General features: G+C 47.7%; 1 protein-coding gene across 2 annotated transcripts in view; it reads left to right on the top strand.

Annotated features, from left to right (window-relative positions):
• The window catches only part of XPO7 (exportin 7), a 54,560-nt gene that overhangs the window by 21,939 nt on the left and 11,953 nt on the right, over nt 1–20,668 (top strand). For both annotated transcript variants that reach the window (XM_033159194.1, XM_033159195.1), the window contains 13 exons: nt 650–815; nt 4,068–4,141; nt 5,274–5,393; nt 7,892–8,038; nt 9,074–9,246; nt 10,209–10,402; nt 11,162–11,267; nt 12,467–12,602; nt 13,713–13,786; nt 14,643–14,723; nt 16,116–16,179; nt 18,433–18,541; nt 19,483–19,589. In XM_033159194.1, coding sequence (XP_033015085.1) covers nt 650–815; nt 4,068–4,141; nt 5,274–5,393; nt 7,892–8,038; nt 9,074–9,246; nt 10,209–10,402; nt 11,162–11,267; nt 12,467–12,602; nt 13,713–13,786; nt 14,643–14,723; nt 16,116–16,179; nt 18,433–18,541; nt 19,483–19,589 — 1,551 coding nt within the window. The remainder of the gene's footprint in view (nt 1–649; nt 816–4,067; nt 4,142–5,273; nt 5,394–7,891; nt 8,039–9,073; nt 9,247–10,208; nt 10,403–11,161; nt 11,268–12,466; nt 12,603–13,712; nt 13,787–14,642; nt 14,724–16,115; nt 16,180–18,432; nt 18,542–19,482; nt 19,590–20,668) is intronic.

The raw sequence follows: 20,668 nt of genomic DNA, 5'->3' as shown, positions 1-20,668 counted from the left end.
CACCTTGAGCTCCTTGGAGAAAAATGTGATGTGTGAATGCAATAAATAACAGAAATAAAGCAGCAGAAAATTGAGGGGAGGGAGACACTGATTAAAAGCCATATCCATTTACATGGTTTTTGTATGCTTTGTTGTATTTTATGCACTGAGACTTGCCGTTATTTTTATTTATTATAGATTAGTAATTCTTTATTGTAATTGATAAGTGTAAACTGTCTATTATTTGCTGGTGTTTAATTTTACTGTTTACTATTAAATTCTAATGAATTGTTGACTATTGCTTTATTTATGTTGTTTATTTTAAAGTTATTGTGACTTTTTATATTGGATCAGATTGTTATTATTAGTGTTCAATGTTTTATTGTGTTTTTATATGTGTTGGATATAAAACCCAACCAGATGGGCAGGGTGTAAATAAATAAAAACATTGTTATTATTTATTAAAACTGAGCTCCACAGGAAAGCAGCTCCACTTTTTCTTTTTTGCTATAAGATTGGGACATTTCAGTGTTTCTGGTAGGGGAGCCCTGAGATGAAACCATTTTGCCTCCCCACTCCAGAATCCCCTTTGCCTTTAGGCTTGGCAGCCGTCTTGAACTCTGCCCATTAACAGATGTGGTTTTCCATTCTATTTTTCTTCTTTTGATAGGCTTCAGGGAAAAACCTGAACCTGAACGATGAAAGCCAGCACGGCCTCCTCATGCAGCTTCTCAAGCTCACACACAACTGCCTGAACTTCGACTTCATTGGTACATCCACAGATGAGTCCTCAGATGACCTCTGCACCGTGCAGATCCCCACCAGCTGGAGATCAGGTAAAGCCCCTTTCTTCCCTGCTCCGGCCCAGCCGTGAGAGGCCTTGGGAAGTGAGCTGTGTGAGGGGAACTTGATCAGTAGCAGGTGTGACTTTGCAAGCTGTGCGCAGTCTTCCCATCCTCTCTTGAGTGACCAGCGTGCTGACAGATCCCCAATTCAAGTATTCCTGTGCTGGGGTTGTTGAGAGTTGTAGTCCAAAACATCCAGAGGGCACCAGGTTGGCACAAGTGAAGTGCTTTGAATGCTCCACACCAGGGGTCCCCAAACTAAGACTCGCGGGCCAGATACAGCCTGAGGGACTCAGTTATCTGCCCCGCGGCGACCCCCGCCACCACCGGCCGCTCTTACCGGCCCAGCGTGGCTGCCCACGTCCGGGTCAGCGGAGCACCGGAAATAGCTTGTGCGCATGCGCAAGCGTCATTTCCGGCGCACTTCCAGGTCTGAGGATGCCCGTGCGCACGCGCACAAGCTATTTCCTGTGCTCCGCCAACCCAAAGTGCGCCGGAAATGACGCTTGCGCATGTGCACAGGCTATTTCCGGTGCTCCGCCGACCCGGAAGTGCGCTGGAAATAGCATGTGTGCACGCATATGGGTGTGGGCTCCCCTACCCTCCGGCCCGCCGCATGGTCGGCGCTGGAGGAACCGGCCCGGTGCCTGGTAAGTTCGCCAACCCCTGCTCCACGCTGTAGTTGTGTAGATAAAGGTGAGTATGAAATTGTGAACTGTTTAGAAATTGGTGCCCGAGTTTTGATTTTGATTTTTTTTAATACTTACTTTCCTCTTTCCTCCCTGTCCCTTGCATGTGGTGGGTGAATGAATGAATGAATGGATAGATGGGTGGATGGATGGATGGATGGATGGATGTTTAGTGCAACCTTTACCATCCTGGTGCCTCCTCTAGCTTTTGGACTGAAACTCGCTTTGACGGCAACTGGCTAGCGGTGTAGTGGGTGTTAGGATTCTTGCTCCTTGTTTGCAGTCATGGGATTGTTGTCTCTCACATGACAGTTTATGTTTTCATTCCACATAGTGGGAAGTGACAGAGACATGATGTTTTGTGCTACTGTGTTGCAGAATGTAGGACTATTGTCCTTTGTTTCCTTCTCTCTTTGCTTTCTGATGAGAAAGAGGAAGGAACTAAGTCAGAATGCTCTGAGTGTATTATATGTAAATAAAGTAGATTAGCCAAAATGCTGAGCTATTGAGTCTGTTACACGAACCGTCAATACTCTGCAGGTTCCTAAGTGTGCTGATGCTTCTTGGTATCGGTCGCTGTGATGTTCGGGCTGAAGAAAGCTTTTGAAGCTCCCGAACGATCGACCAGGAGGGAGAGAACATGCCAGTTGGGCATGTGTCTCTGCCACGATCCTACATGCGAATAGGATGATCCTAACCTAACAGTGGGGGCAGTGTTGGGAGCACAGCCACGCATGCTGGGGTTGATGGGAGTTCTAGTCCAAAACTTACTGAGTGCACCTGGTTGAAGAGGGCTGGTTTAGTAGAAGCTTCGAAAACAAGAAGCATAAGATGGCACTTTTAAACAAGGCTGTACTCGGTAGTTGCTGCTCGGTTCATGCCAGTTAAAAAATTCTCTCCAGAATGACTGCCTCCCTCAATGGGGAACCAGTGTGGGGTGGTGGATCTTTCAGCAGAAACATTCTGCAAATAACATTGGTTTTCTTTTTGTTGTTGTCTTAGAGAGAGAACAGTTTGCTTCTGCATGCTAGTTTCATTCAGCAGCTGCTGCTGAGTATTAAGAGAACTTCCTTAATGTTTGTATTGAAGTCTGAAAGCTCTTTGTTTCCAGTCTCAACTCTGTGCGGGTGGTGATGTTTAAAATTTCTATACTGCCTCCATCCGAGGATCACAGGGCGGTTTACAATATAAAAACACAGAAATACATACCACAGTAACAAACAAAAACACACACAGTTTAAAAGGCCATGGTGTGTTTAATCAGGCAAAGGTTTGGGAGAAGAGGAATGTTTTTGCCTGGCATGTAACATACAAGATATGTAACAAAGGTGGCAGGCGAGCTTCCCTAGGGCAGGGGTCTGCAACCTTTAAGACAAAAAGAGCCACTTGGACCCGTTTCCGAAGGGGGGAAAAAAAACTGGGAGCCGCAAAACCATTGCGAGATTTAAAACAAATATAACACTGCAGAGGAAAAACCCTTATTATTATTATTATTATTATTATTATTATTATGAGCCAATGCAAAGAATAGAAAAGGAAGTATTATATTTATTATTATTAGGACGACGTTAAATCTTATTTTGTGCACATTTAAAGCAGCAGGGAGCCTGCAAGTACTATCTGGCTTCAGGGCAAAGCCTTGTTTAAGCTGCCTGGAAAGGCTGACAATCTTTTGATCTCTCCTCTCAAACCAGCTGAGCTGGGGATCTCTGGGCGTTGCTTCTACCCCCCCCCAAAAACGCACGATCTCTTCTCTACCCCAAAACCAGCTGAGCTGGGGATCTCTGGGCGATGCTTCTACCCCCCCCAAAAGCGCACGATCTCTTCTCTACCCTCAAACCAGCTGTGCTGGGGATCTCTGGGCCATGCTTCTACTCCCCCCCCCCAAAGCGCACGATCTCTTCTCTCTCCTCAAACCAGCTGAGCTGGGGATCTCTGGGCGATGCTTCTACCCCCCCAAAAGCGCATGATCTCTTCCCTCCCCTCCCCCCCCAAAGCACACCATTTCCGCGCCCTAGGCAGCCGCCCCGGAGCCGCGGCAGAGCTGTCAAAGAGCCGCATGCGGCTCCGGAGCCGCAGGTTGCTGACCCCCGCCCTAGGGAAAGCATTCTACAAGCAGTTAACCAGTTCTTATATATGGATAACTGTGCTTTGCTTCCTTGTGACACATCAGCTTTAAGTCGAAGCCTCATTTCACACTGAATTTAAGCCAAGCTATATGTGACATGAGAAGAACCATTCATGGATCCCCTGAGGTCGTTCAGCATCTTTAAAAGCAGTTGAGAGTGGGGATTGGGGCCATGGTGCTGCAGATTGCTCTCCAGTTTTAGAATCATAGAGTTGGAAGGGACCATGAGCGCCATCTAGTCCAATGCCCTGTAATGCAGGAATCTTATATTCATGATGAAAGACCCTTCAGTTCCAAGGGCATCAGTAGGGATGCTGCGCTGAGCAAAGCTGAAGGCCTGAGATAGTAACGAGTGCTGGGTTGAACCACTTTGCCAGAGTCCGGGTATCCACAGTGATGTGTTGTTTGTTTGTTTGTTTCTTCCAGCCTTTCTAGATTCCTCAACTTTACAGCTGTTTTTTGACCTGTACCATTCCATCCCTCCTACGTTTTCACCTCTGGTGAGTGTGGCATTCCTGACTTATTGGGCAGGGGCATACGTCCCCTTGAGAAGATTCACAGGGTGGGTTTGATCACCCTGTTGGAGATCAGGAGGAAGTTTTTCTCTCCCACCCCCACAAAATGGTTACCGTATATTCCGGCGTATAAGGCAACTGGCCGTATAAGACGCCCCCCCCCCCAACTTTTCCACTTAAAATGTAGAGTCAGAGGCGAAGGGCGACACGCTCAAACATACCGTGTTTCCCCTATTTTAAGAGAGAGAGTCTGAGGGAAGGGAGGTGTATGCGTCGCCAGCATTGACTTCCAAGCCCTCTCTCTCTCTGGCCCTAGGATGTTCCGAGGGGAGGGAATGGCGGTTGGCGAGGGAGGGAGGGAGCAAACACTGATAGCAAACAGGCTACCTACTGAGAACAGAGACAACAAAGGCAGAAAATGCTAAGAGATAGAAAACAAAAGAAGCCAGCTGAGCAGCAATTAAGATTGCTGACTTGGTAAATGGTAGCAATTAAGGAGCAACTGAGCCAACAGGAAAGCGGGGTGTATAGCAGCTCGCAAACAGCGAGAAGGAAACCCTCACTGCGTTTTAAAAGGCTGCTTTATGCCTTCGGTAAAAGCAAGGAGCTGATCGGCAGGAGGGGAGGAGGGCATTCTCCAGCGAGTGCGGGGAGAGAAAGAGAGGACGCAGGAACTCTCCTCACGGTATATACACGCCGCGCTCGCCGGGAGAAGAAGCTCTCCGTCGCTGCAGTTGCTGCTGCCGCTGCTCCCATGCACAAAACACAGCCAGCCAGGAGGGCACGGCAAATCCGGAGCGGCAGGGCGGTCACGCTCCGCAGCGCGAAGGCTGTGTTTACAAACTCAGCCAGAGAGAGGGAGGGAGAGGCACGGCCAAAAGACAATGGTGGCGTCTCCTCCGAGCCCTATAAAGACGACACCCGGCGTATAAGACGACCCCCGACTTCAGAGAAGATTTTCCTGGATTAAAAAGCCGCCTTATACGCCAGTATATACGGTACCTGCTTGTTTGCATTGTCTTTCCACAACCCATATGCCAATGCAAGCGTGCATTTGGTTTATATTTTATTCCAGACACCTTACGGTTCTCCCTTTTATTCACCCTCCTACCTTCAGGTCTTATCGTGTCTAGTGCAAATCGCCTCTGTACGTAGGTCCCTATTTAACAATGCAGAAAGAGCAAAGTTCCTGTCTCATCTCGTTGATGGTGTCAAGCGAATACTGGAAAACCCTCAGGTGAGTCTGTGTCAGAACTGTGGGTGAATAAGCACAAAGCTTCATCATACACGTGGTTAACTTTGGGCAGGCAAAATCAGGGGAGAGGAATAAGTGGCTGTAACTGAGAAAATGTCCCATGATTGAGATCCGTCAGTATGTGAATGCTTCATACAGAAACCAGCAACATTATGTGCCAAGATATTTTTTTGGCAAGTCTCTGTGCTGAGCTCTGCAACCTATAGTGTGTGTGTGTGTGTGTGTGTGTGTGTGTGTGTTGCTGTTGCTGTGTGCACTGTCCAGTGTTTTAGTCACTCCTTCCACATCTACTGACCATGCTCTGTTCTCATTGGACTGTTATTCCAGTTGTTGAAAACCACTGGCGAGGAGAGTGCTCTTGCACAGGTTTCTGATTGGAACATCTGGTTGGCCATTGTTAAAAGAGGATGCTGGACTAGATGGGCCTTTGGCCCAATCCAGCAGTCTCTTCTTACGTTTCCTCCCCTCCCCTTGTGGTCCCCCCCCTTTCTTCGGCAAACCTTTCCCCCGAGTTGCTAATTCCTTCTTGTGTGTGGACGGTGCCTTTTGTGGTAGGTAAAGGCAGGAACTTGGAACAAGGTCTCTCTTTGTATAGCTGTTTATTCTGCTAGATAAGAAGAAGCTACAAGGAGATGCAGGTCACAAGAGCCTCAGCCTACTCCAGGATTCATAAATTTCACCCGGCCATTACCTGCCATTCTTGGTGCACAGCAGGTTTGAGCGACTTTGCTGTGCCTCATCTGAAGACAAGGGCAGCTGTTGACTCCACACAGTGTGCCAGGCTGGCTCACAGTGGTAGGACGCCCCCCACCACCATTGCAGAGCGAGCCAGGGGTCTTGGGTGTGTTCAGTTATTTAGTGCCTGAACAAATTAGTGTTTTGGATACTGTACTTGATGGCAGCCCCTACCACCGGCAGTGTTGGGCCGCTGTCGCCTGGACTTTCAGGTAGACCCATTCATTGCAAGCCACAGTGATGAGCCTTCACACCACAGCTGTGAGGGTTATAATAGCTACACATTGGAAAAGCAGATATGTACCCACCAGATTTGATTGGATACAAAAACTAAGGCCTTTTTTGAAGATCAGCTAAAGGTTTTGCAGCTTTTTTGCAAAGGGAAAAGCCCTGGCTGTTTTTTTGTTTTTGTTTTTTTGAGGATCAGCTAAAGGTTTTGCAGCTTTTTTTGCAAAGGGGGAAAAGCAAAGAGGAAAAGCCCCATTTTTATGGGGTTTAACTCACATTTCTGAAAAAATCTTAAGGAAAGGGAGCCATTTCTGCTGTTTCCAGACAGATAATCTAATCAGCCAGTCACATGTCCTGGGGAAACAAACAACCTCCCTCTGCAGCACATTCAACAAAGGAGGGCGGGGCTGACAGGGAGCCGGGGCTCTTATCTCTCTCCCGATCTCTTGCTGATCAGCTGCTGAGCGGGGTCCTTTCAACACCCCCTTTTCTCTTTGTAAAATAAAAAGCACAATCTGCTTTTGGCCCCTGGGCAATTCAGCTCCAGGGACCACCATTCGCTCCATAAGACGCGCAGGTATTTCCCCTTACTTTTTAGGAGGAAAAAGGTGCGTCTTATGGAGCGAAAAATACAGTAGCGGCCTTTGAGTAGTTTCTGTAGATAACAAATTTAAAAGGAAAATTGATAGATAAGAAAATATTATAAATAAAAAGACATTGGACAAATATAGGCAGTAAGTTTATTAGTACAAAATGGAAGAGACGGAAGTCATTCATTTATGAAAAATGTTATTTTAAAATTACATCTTTTTTCTTTTTTGTGTACAGTAATACTTGTCGATCTATGATAATAACAATTACGAACATACTCTGAAAACAAGAATACGTATAATTGTAAGATGTAAAGTCATGATGTAAATATATACTTGTGAGTAATAAAGGAAAAACTAAAAGAAAAAGAGGGACGCGGGTGGCGCTGTAGTCTAAACCGCTGAGCCTAGGGCATGCCGATCAGAAGGTCAGCGGTTCGAATCCCTGCAATGGAGTGAGCTCCTGTTGCTCGGTCCCAGCTCCTGCCCACCTAGCAGTTCGAAAGCACATCAAAGTGCAAGTAGATAAATAGGTACCACTCCAGCAGGAAGGTAAATGGTGTTTATGTGCGCTGCTCTGGTTCGCCAGAAGCGGCTTAGCCATGCTGGCCACATGACCCAGAAGCTGTCTGCGGACAAACGCCGGCTCCCTCAGCCAGTAAAGCGAAATGAGCGCCACAAACCCAGAGTCACCCGCTACTGGACCTAACGGTCAGGGGTACCTTTACCTTTTTAAAAGAAAAAAAATATGAACCTTCACTAGTTGCCAGCTGTGAGGGCAGAAGCTTTTTGTGCTGTGCCACACTTTTATGTTGTGAACTGCCCTGTGATCTTCGGATGGAGGGTGGGATAAAAATTAAACAAATAATCAATCCAGTTTACTGATTCTGGTGCCATGACCCATTTCGAAATTTGTTCCTTTCCCAGAGCTTGTCAGACCCAAACAACTACCATGAGTTCTGTCGACTTCTGGCCCGCCTGAAAAGCAATTACCAGCTCGGGGAGCTGGTGAAAGTGGAAAACTACCCTGAGGTCATCCGCCTCATTGCCAACTTCACAGTGACCAGCTTGCAGGTGAGAAGCTGCGTGGTTTTGGTTTGGCACCGTGTGTGTGTGTGTGTGTGTGTGTGTGTGTTGCGGAGGGAGGGTTTTCAGCGGTGGGGGGGAGCACCCAAAATCACGCTGCAACGTTTGACCTCATTAGGTTGAAACTAAGAGGGAAGTGGTGGGGTGCCCTCTCAGAGTCGCCTTCTGTGGGTGTATAAGGTACACAATAGTCACTACATGCATCACGCAGAATTGCCTTGGTTTGTTCCTCGCTGCACAGCATTTTAGCTCATTAAGAGCAGAAAACACTTCCAACCGTGCAGACCCCAGCAAGGCAAAGCGTACCTTCTGTCTGGGCCACCAGTCTTCAAAACATCTCCTCTCCCCATGTGGTATATTTGGGAAACGTACTGACATTTGGTAGCCTGCATGTGGGGGAATTTAGAAAGTGTGTGAAAGGATATTGTTAGGAGAATCTACTTACTGTATGTTTCTGTAATGTTTCTATGGGGGGAAATCTCAGCCTTGGACCAGTTTGATAGAAAGTAGACACTGAATTCTTCTTGCTTAACCAGGCATCCAGCTCTGATAATGCAGGCATGCTTTTCCTCTGAGAATGTCACATGTGCGCATGTGTAAAGCTAAGGTGAGGGAGTGCCTGTGTATAAGCTACTCTTGTTCTGACCCAATAAAAGCAATCGTAAACGTTGCAACTGGAGTGGTGAATTGAAGAAAATCCGCTACCTTGGCCAGTGTGGCAGAATTTTGTTTAATTTTATAAAAATGGAGGAGCTTCCTTTGTTGTATTCAGGTGCTGAGATGCATGACACACACACCCAAAATAAGGATGTTCAAGGTCCCAAGTACAGACTTTAGGTTCCCCTTTAGAAGCATACAGGTGTCCAAACAGATCTGCACTGTGCTGCTTACTCGACTTACAGATGTTGATGGCTGTTTACTTGAATGGCTCCCATGTCCTTAAGCACAAAGGCTGGGGGTTGGGGTGGAGGGTGCTGGCCAGCCTGCAAGTGGCATTCCGTTTCCTTCCCTTTGTTCCCACAGCACTGGGAATTTGCTCCGAACAGCGTTCACTATCTGCTGAGCCTGTGGCAGCGCCTGGCAGCGTCTGTTCCTTACGTCAAAGCCACAGAGCCGCACATGCTGGAGACTTACACGCCTGAAGTCACCAAAGCTTACATCACTTCCAGGCTGGAGTCTGTGCACATCATACTGAGGTAAAGAGGCCAAGAGAAAAGTGGTACTCAAGGAGTGGAGGGAGAACAGCCTGCACAAACCCTTGTTGGTACCTAAACAGTTCAGAACCCAGTTATCTGAAGGACCCCTGTACTCATATGTACCTACCCAAGCTAAAAGCTTGGCCCTGCGGCTGCTGTCCAGTGCACTGGTAAAAGCTGTTAGGTTGGTGTGTACCAGCCGCAGCGCCTTTTCTGTGGTGGCCCCCTAATCCTACAACATCCTTCCCAGGGAAATACACATGACTTCCCTCCCCCTCTCATTGGCCTTTTTTCATTCTGGTCTGTGTTGGGGTGATTTTAGGGTTACTGTGTTTTAAGAACTTGGTTTTATCTGCATCATCTGTTTCTTTCTTTCTTTCTTTCTTTCTTTCTTTCTTTCTTTCTTTCTTTCTTTCTTTGTTTTTTAAATGCTTTACAACTTGGGGATTTTAATATTGATCTGTTGTCTTGGGAGTTATTACCTACACAAAAATATGCTGTGGTTATTTATTTACTTATCAGTCTTATTTGTAGCCCCCTCTGATTGGAATGTTCTCAGTCCCAGAGTGGGAAGCAAAGTATTTTTTTTATAATAAAAAAACGCATAGAAAAACGATATAGAAAAATTACAAAATCATATAAACAGGACTAATAAACAGCTAAACAATTCTATCATAAGGTAAACAGGTAAAATTGCATCAGCATAAATGAGCGAATGAAAATGAATGAATGAATGAATATTTCCAGTTTAACAAAATGTGGGCCTCAGGCTCAACAGAGCTGCCAGGTAGTGATTTACAGGTGGATTTGCTGGCCTCCTCCAGAGAGTTGCCACAAAACAACCACGTAGTGGGCCTTGCCTTACAGCCTAGAGGTGAGAACTTTGAGAAACAAGCTTGATCCACCTTCTGGGAGCAGCGTTTCACTCTCTCTTCCTGCCTTGCCGCTTGCTCCCCATGCAGAGACGGCTTGGAAGATCCACTGGACGACACGGGACTGGTGCAGCAGCAGCTAGACCAGCTGTCAACTATCGGGCGCTGTGAATATGAGAAGACGTGCGCTCTCCTTGTGCAGCTGTTTGACCAGTCAGCTCAGTCCTACCAGGAGCTATTGCAGAGTGCGACGGCCATCCCTGTGGATGTGGCTGTACAGGAAGGTGAGGGCTCAGAGATAAGCCGCATCACTCCTGTCTATCACAGCACAGAAGATTTCGGGGGAAGGGGTTCTATAGGGTGCTGATACTCCTTCACCCTTTAGCCAACCCAGTGTACTTTAAGATTGTGACCCTTCGCATATTTTAATCAGTTTGTCATGGGTATTTGCTCTGAATTTTTCAGGTTGTAAACTGAAGGGGACTTAAATTGCTTTCCTCCAAAGATTTTGTCCGCAAAGCAGATATGGCATGCAGCAGGAAGGGACTCTGTTTTGGTTGCTGCCCTATCTTGCATCATTTGCTGCAAATTATAGTATGTGTTGCAGTAATGGAGCAATGGAAATGGCAGAGGACTTTGGGACAGTCAAAGAGTAGGTGGCAAGTTTCAGCTTAAGAGAAAAATATCAGAGGAAAGGGGCATTAGAACCTATTAGGTGCTGGTTGAAACTGCTGAGGTTAAAGAAAAAAGAATAGCAGTTGTTCAAGGGTTACCTGTGGTTAGGAGGAGGAAGAAATTAAAGTCCTGACATAATCTGCAATTTAAAGCCACTGCTTTGAACTATAAGAACAGATCAGCAGTGCAAGAGATTGTCAGGAAGACAGTAGAAACTCTTCCCTTTTTTTAGAAGGAGAGTGGTTGAGATATTTTTAGTATGAACTGTAGATGCAAGGGAATCCCACCTTTCCCAGTAGTTGGACCTTGATCTTAGCTTTTCAGGGAAACACTTCTGCGGATCAGGACTCTTGCTCTTCTGGTTTCAGGACGCCTGACATGGCTCGTCTATATCATTGGGGCTGTGATTGGTGGCCGAGTGTCATTTGCCAGCACAGACGAGCAGGACGCAATGGACGGCGAGCTGGTTTGTCGGTAGGAGCCGTTGGATTCCTTAGCAGCCCTGGTTTCTTCATGCTGAAAACACTAGAATATGGAAAGGGCCATAATGAAGAGCTGTTATCTGGGATTGGTGGGTGGCTGGCTGGCTGGGAGAATTAGTGGCACAGCTCTGTGGCTGCTCTTACCTTCAGGGTTATCACGAGGGCTGTGTACTGCACAAGTTTGAACTCCGAGGAACGTCCATCCCAGAATTAGTGGAAGCAGAATAGATTATACAGATCTCCATCTTATTCTGCAGAGACTGCTTGCACATAGAGAGGGTCTAGTCAAATACAAGTTGTGCATTCCGGAGTAAAACATTATTAGGAAAGTGTAGGAAACACTTCTAAAACAGCAGAAAATGTTGGGTGAGAAGCATTTTGAACTACTTAAAATACCACACAGGTCAGGGATCCCTGAGAGTCTTTTAAGCCCTTGTAGTGGATTTTCTTCAATTAATCCACACCAGTTGCGGCATCCATCTCCGATTATGCATGCATGCTTTTCCTCTGAGATTGTGACTTAATTTTTCTGCTTGTGTAAAGTTAATGCACAGGAATGCCTGTGTTTACTTGCAAGCCTGTGTACGCTGCTTTTGTGAGTTCCCAATGGTTGCTGTTGTTCTGACCAAGTAAAAGCTGTTTTAAACATTGCAACTGGAGTGGTTAATCAAAGAAAAACCACTACACCCTCTTTGGCTCAATCCTACCTAAAATTTTGGGCAGCGCATTGAGTCATTTTCAGCCTGCAGAGAGCACAGAAGCCTGCCTGAATATTCCCTCTGCCCACTGATACAACTCGTTCTTGCATGCTGCTAACTGGTGGTTGGACACCAGTGAACAGGAGCAAGTCCTGCGTCTCAGAGACACCTTCCAGTGGTGACTATCATGGCCACAGGCTGCCTAACTGCCCCATGCTTTGCTCTGCTCACCGGTCTATACGGTGGCTGCATCTTTAGCCTGGTGTCCAGTGACGCCAGTGTCTGCCCTACAGTTAGCCCCCTCTCCTTGTGTCGAGAGTGTGTGTAGAGTTCTGCGGCTCATGCTCTTCATGCCTGCGTTCATCTAACATTGGGGTAACAGAGGCACCCTTTCCACATGGCAGGGGCAACCTCAAACTTGCTGGCTAAGTACTGAGCCTTTGTGATGTTGCATGGCCTTCAATTCCCACCCCCTCACTTGTTGCCTCTCTAGGGTTCTTCAGCTCATGAACCTAACCGACTCGCGCCTGGCTCAGGCCGGCAATGAGAAGCTCGAGCTTGCCATGCTGAGCTTCTTTGAGCAGTTCCGGAAGATCTACATCGGAGACCAGGTGCAGAAGTCTTCCAAGGTAAATGCCTCCTCTGCCTCCCAGTGGCTTTTATTTTTTCGGGCCTACCTGCCCTCATGCCATAATGAAAGGCTCCACCTGCGACTGCTTTTTTTTGTGAGTTGCTGGCTGTCGGAAGTTGGCCATGGTTAAGGCTAGCGGCCAAAGCAGAAGTCAAATGTTTTCATCGTGCTGCTTCTCTGTACCCAAATCGAGAGGTGCAGGGTGCTTGGAGGAGTTCCAAATGAATACAGCTGCCTCCAAATGGGGAATACTGAGGTGGGGTGTGGGCTAGACTGAGGGCAGCATGGCTGTGAATCCTGAAAGAGCCTCCCCACAAGCAGCAGGAAAGAAAGCCTGAAGACTTTTGGATTGTTGGAAAGTCTTCAAACCAACCTAGCACACAAATGGAGTCCGGCAAGTTTCTGCTGCGCACGTACCTGCTGTACATTCTCATTTGCTTCTCCTGTGCCATCTGCAGAGTATCGTCTTGCGCGACGGTGTGTGTGCATGCCAGCAATTATAGACGACAGAGTCCAGCTTCTTTTCCTAATCTAGAAGCTTTATTTACAAGGCATAAATTACATTCCAGGAGAGACACACGACATTTTAGCCTTCTCCTTTCTCCGGACAAAAACGAAAGAGGAAAGACACAGAAACAACAAGTATCACATTACACAGAGCCTTCCGACGACGCTTTTCCTCTTGTGGGTGGGACGACCTGGTTGGGCTTGTTAACCATGAAAGCTCCATACCTCTACAAAGCCTGAGCTTTTGTTGACTGCTGGCCACAATAACTATGCTCTGCCTTCACATTTAGGCCAAAACGCTTCTGAATACCAGTTGCTGGAAAGCACTGGAGGGGAGAGTAGCTCTTGTGCTCAAATCCTGCATAACCACAGTGAGAACAGGATGCTGGACTCGGTGGGCCATTGGCCTGTTGCAGCAGGCTATTCTTGTATTCTTAAATGATTCTAGGAGGCAGGTGCCGTACTAAACAGCCATGGAGTGTTGTGTTTTCTTTTTCCTGACCTGCTAGGCTTCTGTTTCCTCCAGGCACCTGTGGTCTTAAAGGAAAAACAACAATTTCTACTGAAGCCTCTTAAGCTTGACTTTGTTTTCCGCTTCTAGCTATATCGGCGGCTCTCGGAGGTCCTTGGGCTGAATGATGAGACCATGGTCCTGAGTGTCTTCATAGGGAAAATGTAAGTGTTCTGACTCCTTGCCAGTTGCGCTTGTCCATCATATATCTCTGAAGCCCTTGGGCCTCTGCCGGGATGCTCAGAGAGTGGAGCAGGAACACCTGGCTACAGGCTGAACCTCTGGCCTGAGTTTGGCTGATGGGCTGCTCCAGAGATGCACCTGTCCTCCTCCTCTACACCTTCCCCCACATGAGATTTCTCCTCCCAGCAGTGGTTTTACCTGGAGAGGAACTCAGCATGCCAGTCACCTGCCTGGGCAGGAGTGAAAAGGCGTGCTCCATTTTGCACGCCAGCCACCTTCCAAGGCAGGACTGTTCTGCCCCCCCACCCCCCGGTATCATTGCTTAGTTTTAAATGGTTGAAGGCTCCTTTCTTAGAAGTGTGGCCTGGGGTGACCCGGTCGAGCTCCAGAGGGGCCAAGGGGGTCAAGCACTTCCCTCCCCAGCCCCCAGGCCGAATCAGCCCTTGGCTGCCCACCTTGAGGCCTGTGGCTGCTGGGTGAGACTCTTCACAAGGGCTTCTGGAATTCTGCAGCCGGTGGTGGAAGGGGCAGGTTGCCTCACGGCAGAGGGGCATGTTGTCACTGCCGCCGGATTCTCTTGCCCTTGCTGCAGAAATCGGCCCAACAGTGCCACAGCATTCCACGGGCCCTGAGTTTGGGCCAGTGTAGCTTTGGGATCCAAGTAGTGAAGATTATCTGAAGGATAATTTTCTAGTCAACCAAATGTAAGTACTGTGACTTTACGCTGGTATTTTCTGGCTTGTGTCGTTGTCTGTGGCTTTAGGGGAGGATGGAGATGGGTGAGAGAAAGGAGGGGCAGTCTTGAATCTGAGTGCGTTTTTCCCCCTCCCCTTCTAGCATCACCAACCTGAAGTACTGGGGGCGGTGTGAGCCGATCACCTCCAAGACACTACAGCTTCTCAACGACCTCTCCATTGGATATCCTTTTCAGCGGACCTCTTCCTTGGGTTTGGGCACCAAATGGGCACTCCCACATGTCATTGCAGGCAGCTGTCGGGCAAAGCCAGACTTACTTGCTTTGATGTCCTTCAGGGCTCACTGTCCCATTTCCAGCCTGGCACTTGATAACTTTGGTCTGCCTCAAAATCAACACCCCATCTCTCATTTTGCCCAGGGAAAAAAATGGCCCCCTACCCCCTGGGCGATTGATTCCAGCTAAGCACTAGGGTTTTGCACTAGAACGGGCTAAGTTCATTTTCTTAACTCGCTTTGTATTTGTAAAGTGCAGATAAATTGGGGAAGAAGCTTAGCCTAGTTGGGTAGGTGCAACTAGGACTTTAAAAAGCAAACTATTAATCAATAATTATGGGCTTGGAAGAGGACCCAGAAGTTGCCGTTTCAACTCCCAGCCCAATGCAGATTAATCTCTGCAGTCCTGACCATAACTAGGGAGCAGATCTACCACATGAATGTACAGGTAAAACTCAAAAAATTTGAATATCGTGGAAAGGTTAGTTTCTTTCAGTAATTCAACTTAAAAGGTGAAACTAATATATGAGATAGACTCATGACATGCAAAGCGAGATATGTCAAGCCTTTATTTGTTATGGCGTACAGCTGATGAGAACCCCAAATTAACAATTTCAACTTGGGGGTTTTCATCCGCCGTGTGCCATAATCATCGCAATTATAACAAGCAAAGGGTTGACATATCTTGCTTTGCATGTCATGAGTCTATATATTAAACTCCAGCAGCTAATGAAAACAATTGCTTACATAAACGGACTTTTCCACGATATTCTAATTTTTCGAGTTGCACCTGTACTTGCAGAGCAGGTAACTTGCACACAGCAGAAGGAAGGTGAAAAATCCCATGGTGGCTGTGTTCTGCCCCCAGAGTTGGAGTGTTTCTGAGAATTCATTACTGGAAACCACAGAAGGGGAGAGGGCTCTTGTGGTCAGATCCTGCTTGCCAAGTTTCCCACAGGCATTTGGTTGGCTGCTGAGAGAGCAAAATGCTGGACTGGATGGACCATTTGCCTGATCCAGCAGGCATTTCTCAAGTTCTTAGGGTCACTAGCCAACCCGACCTATGGGTCAGGGACGGAGTGTGTGAATGCATGAGTCCACGGAACTGCAGGTATTGCAATAGGCATCTTTGACATTAAGGGCCTAACTCAATCAAGTCATGCTGGCTGGGGCTGATGGAAGTTGTAGTCAGAATAATCTGGAGAGTACCAGGTTGAGGAACCGATCTTCCTGGGTTTGCATGAGGGTACCTTGTTGGCAGTCCCAGGAATCATCCCTTCACCCTCCCAGGGCTTTCTAACCAGTTTTTGACTGGTGCCGTTTCCTTAACATTGCTTCTACCTACAGCAGCGTTAGGAAACTGGTGAAACTCAGCGCTGTGCAGTTCATGCTGAACAATCACACGGTAAGCTTTCGGCCAACTCTGGTGCTTCACTGAGGGCGAATGAATTTGCATGGTGAAAGGTGTCCCTGATTAGGATGAAGTCTTCCTGGCCCAGGTAGCTTCTGTTCCCAAGGTCTCTGCTGAATACTTGGCAGCTCTCATGTCTCCTCTAAAGGGTTATTGCTTGTGCTGTGCTGCCCCCTGTGGTAGCTTTTCATGCCGTGCTTCTAGATGGCAAAATTCTCCTACATCCGTGCCTGAATCATCATGGGAGGCCTCTGTGCTGACAACCTGAGAGACAGACAGAGATGGAGAGAGACTGTAACTTGAGGGATTGAGGGCAGCAATACTAGCAGCATCTGTGCACATAGAGTGGGAGAAGCCCTTGATAGGGCCTGGTGGCCCCCTCCAATCCCCATGCTAAACCCCCCAGCATTTTAGGCCTGAGCCTAGTTCCTCAGTAGTCTTTGTAGATATGCCACAAATGAGTTATTCTAGATCAGTGGTCCCCAAACCTTTTGGGGGGGGGCCACCCCTTTGGTTCCATAAGCTCATCTGCAGTGCCCCCACCCTATAAAAAACATACAGAATACAGTGGTACCTCTGGTTGCGAATGGGATCTGTTCTGGATCCCCATTCGCAACATGAGCAGAGCGCAACCTGAAGTGCCATGTCTGCGCATGTGTGTGGTGCTCTTCTGCACATGCGCGACGCGCCAAACCCGGAAGTAACCCATTCCGGTACTTCCGGGTTTGGCGCGTTCGTAACCTGTGCCGAACTCAACCCGCAGTGAACACAACCAGAGGTATGACTGCAGTGGTTTGCACAGCCCAGTAAGGCAGATAATAGCCCAGTAAAATTCAAAACAGTAACCATTAATTGTACATTTTTTCAAAATAAAATAAAAACTATTTAGTTAAATTAATTAAACAAAATTGATGGATTCGATCCAGTGATGCCAGGTTTTCAAAGCCTATCACTCATTTACACCTCCGGTGCCCCTCTGCTGCCCTCCTGCCTCTTAGCACACACACACACCCCAGTCATCCCCCACACTCCGGAAGGGGCCGTACCACCCAATTTGGGAACCACAGATCTAGAGGCTGGGCTATATGTTTGGAACACAGCTGCCCTTCAAGATTGCCAGAAGCCTGCTGTTTTGTTCTTGGGCAGAACCCATTGTCCTTCCTACAAAGCTTTGTCCCCAAATCCACATGGCAACGGAGCTCTGGGATTTCTGCTGTGGCTATTTTGGACCCTCAAATCCCACCGAATTCACTAATGCTACCGGCCTGCAGACCTGCCCTTCTGTTAGTCCCTTGTAGGACAACGACAACCTGAAAAAGAGAGAGAACCCTTTCAGTTTATAAAAGCCTTGTCTTCCTGCTTGCCTGGAAGTGATTATTGCATTCCCAGGTAACTAGACAGGCCCCCTTAGCCCCCTCCCCATGAGTTTCTAGTCTGTCTGTCATCTCCTTTGCACACACCTCCGCAACCCTGAATCTGAGATAGCAAAGCATCCGAAATAGGAGAAGGAAGAGAGAGACCAGTTCCTCTTGCTGTGTAGAGAGTATGCAAAATGTTTTTTTTCTGGAGTGCATGAAAGTTGCTTTGAGCCTGGGATTAAAATATTTTAAATAAACACATGCCCCCAGCCCTTGTGAAGAGAAGCTTGTCAGGATCTTTGCCTCTGGAAGGTGCTAAAGAGGTCTGTTTTCTAGGCTGTTCTAGCCCTTTTGGTCAGGGTTTGCATAGCTTTTTGCGGTTGTTAATTTTCAGGATACAGACCGGTTCAAAGTTGCTTCGCCTGTTACCTTTACAATGCTTGGGCATTTAACTTGAGTCATCCACATTTGTCCACTGTGCCACACAGGCTCATGGCAGCTCTGCCTTGCATGCACAGGTCCAGGTGTTTCTATGGCTGCCAAGCATTGGTGATAGCATTTCAAATGCTAGTAAAAGGAGGATGTTTTGCTATGATTTCCTGTTACTCACGCTTCAAATTGAATTTCAAAACCACGCCTAAAACATGGCACTTGAATAGGCAGATAAGTGAAAAATCCTGTGCATTGTAAGTCACCTAGTGGAGCTTTAGACACTTGACAGCTGGGATTGATTACCAAATTCTAGGCAAGCTGCCTCAACTGCCAAAAGCAGGGTGAGGAAGACGGTGTGCTCTTGACTGGCCAGTGTGGGCCCAAGCCAGGCACAAAACTTGCCCCTTCACGCCATGACCAGCTGCTCCTCAATAACCTAATTTTTGTTCTTCAACAGAGTGAGCACTTTTCGTTCTTGGGTATTAACAATCAGTCCAACCTGAGTGATATGAGATGTCGGACAACTTTCTACACTGCACTTGGGCGCCTCCTCATGGTGGACCTAGGTATTGCACTCTGTTCTTAGGGGCCCAGAAACAGGCCGCTAGACTCTTCTAGTCTTAACTACCTATATACTCGAGTATAAGTCGACCCAAATATAAGCCGAGGCACCTAATTTCCCTACAAAAACCTGGGAAAGCTTATTGACTCAAGTATAAGCCGGTTCACCTTTGCTGCTGTGGTAGAGGAGGAGGAACGAGCAGCCCGAAAGCAGCCCTTTAGGCTGCTCCTTCCTCTTCCTCCTTTGCTGCTGTGGAGCTCACCCCATCGCGGGGTTTCAAACCGCCATTCTTCTGATCAGCAAGCCCTAGGGCTCTGTGGTTTAACCCACAGCGCAATGTTCCCTTGTGTTATACAGAGAAGGCTGGGATCCTGCCCTGTTTAAGCAGGAGCCAGGGAAAGTGAGCACCTGTGGGGTTTTAATACTTCCTTAACTGATAGGCTTTCTGCCTTCTGGGGTCGAAAGTTTGCATTTATGTGAGCAGTTCAGGAATGGAACAAGCTGCCTGGGGAGAGTAAAGAACCGCCGTTCTTGTACACTTCTTAAGGAATGGTTGACTGGGGTGAGCGAGTGGCAGCGGCGGCACAAGCGGAGAGAAAGGGCTTCTTTCTCGCTGGCCCCACCGCCCGCCTCACTTGAATATAAGCCGAGGGCAGCTTTTTCAGCAGAAAAAATGTGCTGAAAAACTAGGCTTATACTCAAATATATACGGTAATTTAATTATTGGTGGGGGCAGTTAAATGAGTTAACTTCCTGTAAAGGAAACAAATCTGCTAGGCTAGGGGGGAAAGATCTGAATGTTGATCTTTATCTTGTACACATTAGCACCCCAAAGTTGACTAGACGGGCCAATTGAGGAGAGAATTGGTTCTGCTGACGGCGACCCCAGATTTGTGGTGTGTGTTGCTGTGTAGAAGATAACAGTCCTTCATGCCTCTCTTCCAGGGGAGGACGAGGATCAGTATGAGCAGTTCATGCTGCCTCTCACGGCTGCCTTCGAGACGGTGGCGCAGATGTTCAGCACCAACACCTTCAATGAGCAGGAGGCAAAGGTAAGGAAGGTCCAGCTCTCGCGCCCCCAAGTCTTCAGCCACCTCCTCGCACAAGCCTTCAAGCCACAGAGAGCTTCTTTCGCCTGCTTGGCAAAAACATTCTGGACTTCAGCTTAATCTATCAGCCAATGGACCTGCTCACTGGGACTGATGCAAACTGTAGTCCAAAACTTCTAGTGGGCGCCTGGTTGGCAAAATCTGGCTTAGAGGCTCTCTCTCAACTTGTGTGTGCGACCTAGAGGGCTCTTCCACATAAGGTCTCTAGTGATGGCCAGCTTCCTTCAGAATCTGAAGCAGGGATTACCTGTCGATGGAGGATGGTATCCTTTGACTTGGGCTCAAGGCAGGTCTTTTATAAATCAAGCATACTGCATCAGGCCCATTAGGAGGAGGCTCTCCCTCAACACACACTCACCCTCAAATTCCTGGTCCTGCCTGCTGTTGAGGCTAGACCAGGGGTCAGCAACCTTTTTTAGCTGTGGGCTGGTTCACCGTCCCTCAGACCATGTGGGGGGAGGCGGACTACAAGGGGGGGAATGAACGAATTCCTATGCCCCACAAATAACCCAGAGATACATTTTAAATAAAAGGACACATTCTACTCATGTAAAAACACACTGATTCCCGGACCGTCCACAGGCTGGATTGAGAAGGCGATTGAGCCGCATCCAGCCCACGGGCCTTAGGTTGCCTACCCCTGGACTAGACGTTTGTCAGAGCTTTTCTGCCTCTCTGAACTTCCTCATTCTCTTTTGGCTACCAGTAATTTTTCCCCCTCCCCTTCCTCCTTCTGCAGTGCTTTGCCTCTGTTTGGCCGCTTAAAATTTTACTCACTGCATACAGACCTCATTGGGCTTTCAGGATGCTAAGCCATCAGGCTCCTCATGCAATCCTGGCCTGAAAAGAGCAATGACCAGCGCTTAATTTCATTCAGCGAGAGGTGGGCAGACAACCACTCAGCAAACAGACTCTCATCATGGATGTTTATTTATTTATTTCCCACCCATTTATACCCCAGTTGGCAACAGAGGGGGGCTGTCTCCCCGGCTTTTTCTCTTATCTGGCCCTGATCATTTCAC

The sequence above is a fragment of the Lacerta agilis genome, chromosome 8 (assembly GCF_009819535.1).
Source record: "Lacerta agilis isolate rLacAgi1 chromosome 8, rLacAgi1.pri, whole genome shotgun sequence".
Lineage (NCBI taxonomy): Eukaryota > Metazoa > Chordata > Lepidosauria > Squamata > Lacertidae > Lacerta > Lacerta agilis.
This window is presented reverse-complemented; position numbering and strand designations above follow the sequence as displayed.